The sequence below is a fragment of the Temnothorax longispinosus genome, unplaced genomic scaffold (genome assembly GCF_030848805.1).
Source record: "Temnothorax longispinosus isolate EJ_2023e unplaced genomic scaffold, Tlon_JGU_v1 HiC_scaffold_359, whole genome shotgun sequence".
NCBI classification, from domain to species: Eukaryota; Metazoa; Arthropoda; class Insecta; order Hymenoptera; family Formicidae; genus Temnothorax; species Temnothorax longispinosus.
The window spans coordinates 1-11,387 of record NW_027270186.1 but is presented as its reverse complement, the minus strand read 5'-3'; the positions used below and the strand labels follow the sequence as shown (position 1 = coordinate 11,387).

The following is an 11,387-nucleotide window of genomic DNA, read 5'->3' as shown; positions in this document are numbered from 1 at the left end:
ATATCGATAGGTTCATAGAATAAATAAGGGGTGTTGAGGGGATTGCGACCGAGAAAAAAAGGAAAAGGTAGAAGAAAAGAGAGCAGCGAAGAGAAGAAAAGAATAAGAGTAAGGACATGAGTAGAAGCGATAGGAAAGATTAATGGATAGGGAAAATGAAAAAGGAAATCAGGATAGAGAATTTGCAAGGTAAAAATATTTGTAGATAACAGAAGAAGACAATTAGAGAACAAACGGAAAAGAAGACTGGCAAGCAAAGATGTAAAAAGACGTCTTCAGAATCTATAGAGGAAACGCAAATAGAGGATGAGGTTAAAAGGTTAAAAAACAGATGAGGTTAGATGGCGATTGACAGAAAGACGCTGAGTTTCAGAGATTGCATGCTTCTAATCCACGGAGGATATATAATCAACTTTATTTTGGAGATGTGATAGAATGGAGAAGTCATAAACAGGGACATATGTTACCCCTCTACCTGTCAAGCAGAGTAGCTGGCAATGATGAGCATGCCAGAAGTTAAGGGCATTAGAAAGTCGCTCAGGTAGGTTGGTGGCAAGAACAGTCGGGTGAACTGCAACAAATTTGGTCAAAAAGGACTAGTGAGGCAATGCGCATGGCCAATCATAGAATCGAAGGAAGACAGGGAGGAGTAAAAAAAGGATAATGCTAGGAAAGAAGAACCGGAACGAAGGAGAGATGTTGCCAAAACGAGAGTGATAAGACAAGGATAAGGTATAACTACAAGAGAGACTGCCCAGCAGAGATAAAGCCAAAGAAAAGATCAAAGGAACAAAATCACGGAAACTAAGAAGGATGGAGAAGAAGCGGAGAGAAGGATCAGCGAGAAGACTGCTAAAATATGTTTGGAGCTGAAGGCGTAGATCAACTTAGAAGAAATAAAAAAAAATCTTAGTACATCCGGAGAGCACCGAAATGAGGTTAAACACTAGACGCTGAGCAAAAAGGAAACTTAAAGAGCAACGAAACAGCCAGGAAAAAGAAGAAGAAAACATAGGGAGAAAACGAGAGGCAAAAGACAGGGCAACAGGCAGGCGAGAAGAAAAGAAGAATAGAAACAAGCACCACGGGCCGCTCCCACCCATAACAGCGGTTGTGAAGAAAAGGTGAAGTAGGCGGACAGAAGTAAAAAGACATGGAGTTAGAGAGAAAAAAAAAAAGAGAGAGAGACAGGGGAAGCAAAGAGGAAAAAAAAAGTTAAATTTAGAAGAAATGGGAATATAGCAACAGAGAAATATAGTACAATGAATGTAGAGTTATGGAAAAAAAGAGAAAATTAGAGAGAGAAATTTACTCGGAATAAAAAAACCAAGGATGTGGAAGATGTGATTTGTGAAATGTTTACAGATAAAAGAAGAAGAAGGTAAATATTAGAATAAAACAACGGAAATCGCTACAAGAGAACAAAACAAAAGGAAGAGGAGATACCAGCAGAAATAGGCCTACAAGCGGTCGAAGAAGATAAAACAATACACGCAAAAGGCTATGAAAAGGGCAAAAGCGACACAAACGAGCGAGGGAAAGCATGTTGGAAAGGCTTAGATAAGAAACAAGGACAAAGAAGGAACAGAGACCATGCAGTCGACAGGCGAGAAAAGAAAGGAAGTAACTTTATAAATAGAAGGGGACCCAGAGAGAAAAAGAGGGAAAGAAAAAACGAACGGAGCCACGAAGTAGGGAGAGTAATAAACAGGAGATGAAGCGAAGGTTGACGAAACAAAAAAAGAAGCTCCTGCCGAGCGGGAGGACAGAAAAACAACCGGGAAAAAGTAAGAACAAACCAAACCGGGCCAAAAGGAGACACTGCTACAGAAAGGGAAAAAAAAGATCAGGCGAGAACAGCGGAAAAACGCAAAAAACCGAAAAGAATAAGCGCGTAGCCACGTACCAAAAGAATGCTCGTCTGGAGGGGGAGCCAATAGAACCCAAGCTTAGAAGAGAGAAGAAAAGAAAAAGAGACAGGAGAAGGCCAAGGAGCCGAAATAGGGGAAGTAGATCTAAAAAGAGAACGAGGGAAAGGAAATAGGGGCTAAGGTGACAAAGGGGGCAAAAGAGTAAGAGAGAGGAGAAAAGAATAGCTAGAAGGAAACTAATGTGTGGTGGGGGGATTGAAAAAACATGCGCAGCAACGAACATACGAGGCCGGCTGTTAATCGAATAGCCCTACACTAAGGGTATGGATTCCATGTAAAGACCAGATTAGTCATACAATATTTCAGGCAAAAACCAGGAAGAGACGGCTGAAAAAAATAGAGGGGCGCGATAGGGACGTTAATTATTTTTAAAACTTAATTCATTGTAAGTATAAATAATATTAAAAAAAGATGAATTAAGTTATTGTACATTAATTCATCGTTTTTTTTTAAATTGTTTTGGAGTAAGTAGTCGATGTAACTATAGTACGATAGAATAAAATATATACTACTTAGTGACGTTGTTAACACTGTTTTTTATTATATCGGAAAAGTTAATAATTGAGTAGGGGATATTTCGAGTAGTGTTTCGTAAAATTTACGTTTTTTTATTTTCAATTGGAATTTGGACATGACCATGACTATTTTTTTATATTAAACATCAGGGTATTCCGCTAATTTCAATTCTATTCTAAAGTTTATAATTTAGAGATTCACTTGGATTAAGAAATTAAGCATTAAGAAATTCACTACAATAGTGCCTGATTAGCTTGTTAAACGACTTTCATAATCTCTTTGGTACATACAAAGCACTTTATATATTTGAAGATATGTAATGAAGAAAAAAATATAGGCGCGTCACTGTCGTTTTGTGACGAAAACACTGTGATGAACTTGATTGTAATTGTATATGGGAATATATACAGAGAGAGATATATATAAATATATATATACCCAAAATATCGCATGTTTTTTCAGTTACAAATTCTTTGAATTCTAATAGAATTCTCTCGTAGGAGAATCTACCGGTTAATGTTTCTTTTTCATCAATTTTCAATTTAATTAAAATCTTGTTCGATTGCAGGTCTGAAAATTTCTATTAAAATAAATTAATCCTCAGTTACCTTACGTTTTTACACCCCGATATTACCTCACCAGGGTCTGAGAAACCCTGGCGTTTTCTCCAGCTTGTATCTTTAAGACAAATGCATCAATTTGACGTCATTTTTTTTTAATCGATACATCTTTTAAAGATCTACAAGACTGTGCAGGTGAGATTACAAATTAAAAAATGTAAATGTTATTTAAAAAAAAAAGAAAACATGTTTTTTTGAAGAAACAAAAAAATTTGCTTTTTTTTAAATTAACGTAGTACTGACTAAAAAAAATACAAGAGGTTTCTTATACATGATTCGAAAGGTCAAGATTTGTACTTTAAGAAAAAATTAGTCTCAACGATTAATTCCAAAAAGTATATTTTTTTTTGCAAAGTAAAGTTGCATGATTTTTGAAGAAAATCGATCAAATATTATTGTCTCTAAAAAACGTTTTTTTTTTAATCGTAAAACTTGCGACCTTGGGAATGAAATATAAACATGTAGAAGAATAACAAAATATTTTTCAAAAAGTTTCATATAGCTAATACAAAATGGCGGCTATGGAGAGGTAAAAAATCATGTTTTTTGTATAAAATCGGTAAAAATGTTGAATAAATGCAATAAAAATGCATGAAAAAATACTTTATTTATTAAAAAAACATATAAAACAAATATTATATTATTGTGCGCAAATGCTACATATTTTTGCGGCATGTTCGTTACACATAGGACTGTTGCATCTTACACATTTGTACCACGTTTTTTTATATCTTATATCTTCGATTTCAGAATCTTGTTCAACGATGTGTACCACCTTGGCCATTGACCGAGTGCAAGACCTTGTCTCCATTTCTGTATAATAATAATAATAATTTTTAAAATGAAAAAATGAAACAGTTTTGATTAAAAAAGTTTTGTTAATATTTACTAAATTTTACCTGAGAATGTCGCAGCAGCCGTGAAATCAATATCTTGACGCTAAGCTACTAGATATTATTTGATTCTGTAAACCAATAAAATCCAATATTTTACTTTTTATACAACACAGAATATTTTTTCTATCATTATATTGCATAAATATGTAACAATGCACCCCCAAACATGCATCGTTCCGGCAGGAACACCACGCCGAGACCACCCAGCCGACTACCCGCGGGGGTGAAGAACGGGCACGGTGTGCCCAGCGTATTTTTAATCGTTCTCACATGCAATGTTAGGAAGTCCGCGAATGGACTTAACGCGGCAACCGCTTCACCGCGCCGAGCGGTGCCGAAGGCGGCCGAAGACCGCCGAACGCGATCACGGCGTCGGAGCGCCGCGATCCCCGATCGCTCCGCCGCACCGGCCCGGCGCTCGCAATCGCCGTCGCTACCCCCACCACGCCGCGACGCCGCCGCGACGCGTATATAAGCCCGGGCGTCGCTGGCACAAAGCGCAATTCTCGATCATCCGTCTTCCCGACAACACCGATCCTGAATTCCCGCACTAAGCCAGTCCGAACGTAAGGTAGAGCGCCTCCGGCATTCTCTGTCTTCGCCGAGTGTGTCTCGGCTAACGACCAGTTTTTCGCAGTTATCCGAATCACCCGAAGCCGTCCGGATAAGAAGGTAGAGCGCCTCCGGCATTCTCTGTCTTCACCGAGTGCGTCTCGGCGAAGGACCAGCTTCTCTTATCCAAATCATCCGAAGCCTGTCCGGACAAGACGGTAGAGCGCCTCCGGCATTCTCTGCCCTCGCCGAGTGTGTCTCGGCCGACGACCCGCTTCCGCCGCGTTACCCACGCTTCGCGATCCATATCGCCGCCGCGCTTCGCGCCATTTTTCCGCGCTCCGGGCCGAGCCGACCGGGAAACCGGCGCCGCCCGTACCGATACCTACCACCACGCGATTCGGTCCACGAGAATACGAAAGCAACGGCTCCGCCCCGCACATACCGCGGGTTGCCCCGCGCCGCCCGCGACCGAACCACCGTCGCCTCACACGCACGCCCAACCGTCGGAAACCGCGCAGGCATACGCGAGCGAATCCCGCTAAAGCGATACACACGCACTGACCCGTTGTAAATGTCGCGAGCATATATTGTTATTGTTATAGAATAAACTTGACTATTTTCTGTTAACCGAGACACGCCTTCATTTTGCTAACCTCGCCACCCGTCTGCTTCTCCGCACCTCCTTCGAACCCAGGCCCGCCGCGAGCTAGATCCGCGCTTCGAAGCCAGGTTGTTTTAAATACATTGTTTTTTATAAGATTTACTTATACTTGTATTTTGACAGTAATCGTTTTTGTCACGTTCTTACCTCACCAGGGTCTGAGTGACCCTAGCATCCCACTTCTCATTGTCTGCCGTGGTTGCTTCGACCGAACTGACTCTCGCATGTGACCAGGCTAGTGCTACCCTTCAAACTTTTTTCCCCTCCCGGGTCCGAAGTCCCTACCACTGCTCGTTCAAAAAGGGCGCGAGTTTTAAACACGTGCAGGGTCTTTTAGACCCTGGTGAGGTAACCGAGGGTTAATATTGATGTTAAACTAAATGATCAAGAACTAATTGTTTATTCGTAACAACATGCCATCGTGGCATATCTTGTCAATATTTCAAAAGCCTCATTAATGCTTGATTAATAAGACACGATCTCATTTTATATCTGAAAGAACATGCGTTATTAAAAAACTGTGATATTCTGTATATAATTATATATATACGCGCGCAAATATGTAAAATGTATTACATAAGAATTTAAATATAAATAACGAAAAAATTACGCTTGATGAAGCAAACAGCTAAAACAATTAAACAAGGCCAAATTTCGAGCAATAATAGGTGTTGAAATTTATATATTCGAATTACAATAATACAAACGAATTGGTTTACGTTTCGGCCATACTTGGCCTTCTTCAGAACCGCAATTTCACAAATAACGTCGAATTAACAAATGAAGGACTCGGATACGATCCGGCGCTACGATTTATTGTCGAATAAAGCTAAATCGGTCGTCCATTACGTTGCAATGCTTACGTGCGTCCATGAGGTTGGTGTAAACGAAAGCCATTGTCGCCAGACCCTCTTAGTGGCAACTGAATCAAATTTTGAAATTCCGCAGGAACACGTGAATTTAATAATTGAGTTTGACTCGTAAAAGTGGACTTACATAAGCGGTCGGTACCACAGGAACGCAAGAGAATTCTTTCCATCGTCAATTAGGAGCGAGTGTTCGTAGCTAAAGATCGCAGACGACCGAGAAAACATTCACATCGCAAGGGCAGAGCAACGGAACGCAAGAGAATTTTTTCCATCGTCAATCAGGAGCGAGTGTTCGCAGCTAAAGATCGCAGACGAACTGAGAAAACATTCACATCGCAAGGGCAGAGCAACCAGTAATCATTGTTATTAATATATCTATGACAACAGCCTCAACACATCAAAATAAGCCTCGTTTAATAATTCTGTGTCCTTGTTTGAATTTATGCCGTTAGGCTGCTCTTTGATGTGTATCATTTCTGCAGTCAATCTTTTTTTATAATTATGCTCCACTTCTAAGACCTCCACATTGTCCCAGTCGAAAGAATGATTGGTAATGTGCTCTGAAACTACCGAATGCTTGGACGCATCTAATCTAATATTAGCTTGATGTTCTTTTATTCTAGTACGTAGTTGCCTCTTGGTTTGACCGACGTAAGAGGCATCATAATTCTTACAACAGATTTTATAAATAACATTATTCTTAGACGATTGAGCGCTCTTATCCTTCAGGATTTTTATGATGCTGTTTAATTTGTTTAGAATACGGTTCCCACGGAATTTTCTGATTTGATGACCGCTGAGGTGATAATTTCAGAAGTATCTTTTAAATAAGGCATAACAATAAAACTTTTCACTTTTTGCGAACGTTCAGAATCATCATCTATATTATTGTTTTTTATAGATTGACGTTTTCTCAGTCTTTTATTGATATGCGAGAATAATAAGTCGATGGGATACCCATTTCCAAGCAATACATTAATGACAAATATTAAGTTTTTGTTGTAAAAACTAGGATGAGACAATATAATTGCTCTGTCAACCATACTATAAATAGTTCCTATTTTGTGTTGAATAAGATGATTCGAATAGAAGGACAATAGCCTCCCAGAAAAAGTTTCTTTATGAAACCAATCTGTTATAATTGTGTCATTTTTAACAATTAACAACAAATCCAGAAAGCTAAGTTGGCCGTTAACTTCGTACTCAATTGTGAATTTAAGTCTGTCGTGATAATTATTAAAGTAATCCAAAACATCTTGAACGCTATTCTGAGGAATCTTCATAACAATATCATCCACATAGCGTCTATAAAACGACGGTCGGATATCCAATTTAAATATAAATTGTAATTTTTTTGTTTTACCTTAAATAAAAAATTAACTTTTTTAAAATTCAAGTATTTTTTAATTTAACATAATTACACTTGGCAATGTTTTTATTAATTGTATAAAATAAAATTTTTTTAATATAAAATGGTTAATGAGATCACATAATGGATATATAATTGTATAGTGCAAGGAACACAATTGCTGTGTTCCAAAATTCACTACTTGCATTAAAAATCTATAGTGCAAGCATAATATAAATTTTTATCACTAACAGTAAATTTTGGAAAGACGTTATTAGTGTCATTAGAGTCATTCTATTTTTTTCACTCATTAGATAAACAATAACAGCATACTATGGGTCAATTGCACAATCTACTTTAACCGGATTTTAACTAACAATATCCAATAAGAGAATTTGTTTTATATAAAACAAACTCTCCTATTAGGTATTGTTAGTTAAACTCCGGTTAAAGTAATTTGTGGAATTGGTCATAATGTTCATTTCTACCAAAGTAGATTAACTTTAATCTTGGTTTATCTTATCTTGTATCTTTTTCCAATTCATAGAATTAGAGAAAGATAGAAAGTAAGTTAAACCAAGATTAAAGTTAATTTACAGCGGTAGAAATAGGCATAAGAGTGGTAATAGCATCTTTCCAAATGCACGTATAATATGTATAAAATATATATGAATAAAATATCTGTATGTGACAGGCTGTTTCAAAATTTACTACCAGTGATGAAAATTTATATTATGCTTGAACTGTAGATTTTTAGTACAAGTAGTGAATTTTAAAGCACAGCCACAGTGTTTCTTCCTCTACGTTACATGTAAAAAAGAATAAAAATTTAATATACGTATATACTTGTATATTTTATGACATAAATAATTTTTATATAAATAGAATGTTTATTTGCTATACAGGAAGACACAACAGAAGTGGAATATTTAGATGAAGATGAAGATGATCTTTTACTACAGTTGCGTAATGACACAGATACAAACAGCAATATTGTTGCTTCAGAAAAAAAGAATAATCCACACAATGAAAATAATTTTCAGGATTTAATGAGTGAAAAAGAAAATATGAATAAAACATTTAAGAATTATATGGATATTCAACCATGTACCTCCAAAAATGATAAATCAGTTAGAGAAAGTGGATATATATTAAGCAACACTAATTCTGCAATACGCAGTACAGAAAATGACAATGAAAAGATAACGCCATTAAGGGGTTAGTCTACCTTGGAATGGTAAAAAAAATCGATTTTTTTTTATTGGCTTAAAAAATCCTTTGAACCCTCTAGAATAAGGGACAAAAGGTCTTATACCTGCCAGAACTCGTTTTCATTGAAATTTCGAGCTCCTACCCAAGCGCTCCGGAGTGCTCCGAAACGCCTATCTGCTGCAAATCGTTACCTGTTCGGCGGATACAGCATAACGATTTACCATTCAATTTTGAATTTCTCTAATACACTAACGACACCAACAGATGTCGTTAAAAATATTTTGAGTCAGTCAGAAGCATTCTTCAACAGACAGCACGCCAGTATTGCATCATTTTATAGCCATAGTTTCGAACAGCTGTCGTCATTTCGCCGTTTCCCGTGTAGTCGAACGTATCGCAGAAATTCGAAAACTGTCGGAAAATGAAGCGTACGTATTCTGAGAGAAAGGGTTCACGTAAAAATTGTGGACGACCTTCAAGAAGTAAAAAACGACCGAAACCATCAAATCTAAATATGTTCGAGAAGGAAACCGCGTCGACGAGTGCTTCCGCGAAAAAATTACAAAGTGACTTATAGGAAGTGCAAGTGCCTGTAAATGCTGGCTACGGATACCGTTTGATTGTGTTTTTACCATTTTTTTCAACGTTGAGTGAAATGGTGAAATGCAAAGAATGCGGTGGGAATATTACTTTTTCCGAATCAAGTATTCGCGGACTTGGATTCAAATTAGTGGTCAATTGCGTCAACTGTGAACCACGCTACATCCTCTCTTGTCCGCTCATAAATACCGCGTACGAAGTCAACAGGCGCATCACTTTCGCTATGAGACTCCTTGGAATCGGTTACGATGGCATTAAAAAGTTCTGTGGTCTAATGGACCTCCCGAAAATATTCCACAAAAACGTTTATTATGAGGTGATGAGTAATATTCATTGTGCGTCGAAAGCCGTTGCCACTAAACTGTTTTCTGTAGCCGCTGCTGAAGAAAAACAGTTAACGGAAAATGCCGAAAATGGAGCCGAATTGAGAGGGTTAACAGTTTCTGGCGACGGAACATGGAGGAAACGCGGCTTTTCGTCGCTGCAAGGCGTGACAACTGTGATCGGCTCTTACACTGGAAAAGTGCTTGACCTCGTGGTAAAATGCTCGTATTGTAAACAGTGCGAGTATTGGAAATCAAAACTAAACACATTGGAATTCGAGGAATGGTCGGAAACTCATGCAGAGGAGTGCAGTGCCAATCACAAGGGAAGTGCCGGAAAAATGGAGGTGGACGCTGCCATAGAAATATTCAAGAGATCGGAGGAATTGTACAACGTGAAATATTCTGCGTATGTCGGTGATGGAGACTGCAAAACATTTAAAGGAATTTGCGAATCTCATCCGTATGGCGACGATTTTATTATAATAAAAAAGGAATGTGTTGGCCATGTACAAAAACGAATGGGGGCGAGGCTTCGGAAATTGAGAAAAGATAAAAGACTCGGCGGAAAAGGCAAACTGACAGCGAAACTTATTGACGAGCTGAGCATTTATTACGGATTGGCAATACGAAGACACGCAAATTCCGCGGAGGACATGAAGAAGGAAATCTGGGCAACATTGAAACATAAATCATCGACCGATGAAAAACCACAGCATGATAACTGTCCGCCTGGGAAAGACAGCTGGTGCACCTGGCAGCAAGCAAAAGCGAAGGATAAACTCGCTGTTTACAAACATAAACCGGCTCTCACCGATGATGTTATAAAGGCCCTCACTCCCATATACGAGGAGCTTAGCAACGACAATTTATTATCGCGATGTGTCGGCGGATTCACCCAAAACGCCAACGAGAGTGTCAACGCTATGATATGGTCGTTTGCTCCGAAACGAGTATTTAGTGGCGCGAAAACCGTGGAAGTGGCATCGTATTTTGCAGCAAGCATTTTTAATCACGGGTACGAGAGTATTCTACAAATGATGGGCGTCCTGAACTTACAAATTGGGCCAAATGCCTTCGAAATGTGCGAGAAAGCGGATGAGCTGCGAATTGCGATTGCTGACAAGCGGTCGTTCGAGACCTCCAAACAAGAAAGAATTAATAGAAGAACAGCACAATCGGCTCTCGAAGAGAATTTTCACGAGGTGGAAGGTTTACTGTATGACGCAGGAATGGCTGATTAACGGTAAGACGCTTAAAATGCAATTTTTCACTCAAAAAACTAGTACCGAAACTTTAAACGCGTTTTTCTCAAAACTATGTTTTTCAAAACGGTGTACACGATATCTCGAATTCTAATCGATGAATCAACTTCAAATTTGGTACACATATTCTATGGAATAGTAGTTTCAGTATGACCGACGATTTTTTCATTATAATATTTTGTTCAATAATTATTAATAATAATAACACGTAATTTGGGTCCAAAAATGCAGCGAAAAATTCAGGAATTTTTTTCTTGACGCCAAAAACAAGGAGAGAAAAAACGCTCGGTCATACCGAAGACAATACAATATAGTTTATGACTATATTTTTTTTTTGTTTCAGACCATCCACATTCCAGAAACTATGTACACCGTTTGACCACCTCTAAAAAACATGGTTGCGTGCGAAGGAGTGCCTCGTCGCCATCTTGAAATTTTTCAACGCAGAAAAATTTGGACATGTTTTCGAAACTTTAACAAAGAAAATAAAAAAAAAACATTCATTTATCACCGATATTTCGTCTGAAATTAATTCTTGAAAATTCGCCTGTTTTTTTGCTCTCCAGGGTAGACTAACCCCTTAAAGGAAAA

At 38.3% G+C, this 11,387-nt stretch overlaps 1 protein-coding gene across 1 annotated transcript; it reads left to right on the top strand.

The window, feature by feature from the left end:
- Positions 1–4,129: 4,129 nt before the first annotated feature.
- Positions 4,130–11,304, top strand: LOC139824405 (uncharacterized). The gene is made up of 3 exons (XM_071796935.1): positions 4,130–4,213; positions 9,186–10,777; positions 11,140–11,304. The coding sequence occupies exons 1-2, from the start codon at positions 4,130–4,132 to the stop codon at positions 10,773–10,775; spliced, it is 1,674 nt and encodes a 557-aa protein (XP_071653036.1). The 3' UTR covers positions 10,776–10,777; positions 11,140–11,304.
- Positions 11,305–11,387: the final 83 nt, after the last annotated feature.

Coding starts and splice junctions, on each gene's coding strand:
- LOC139824405 (XM_071796935.1), top strand. CDS start 4,130: ATGCATCGTTCCGGCAGGAACACCACGCCGAGACCACCCAGCCGACTA. Junction 4,214..9,185: donor ACGGGCACGGTGTGCCCAGC/GTATTTTTAATC, acceptor AGTGACTTATAG/GAAGTGCAAGTGCCTGTAAA.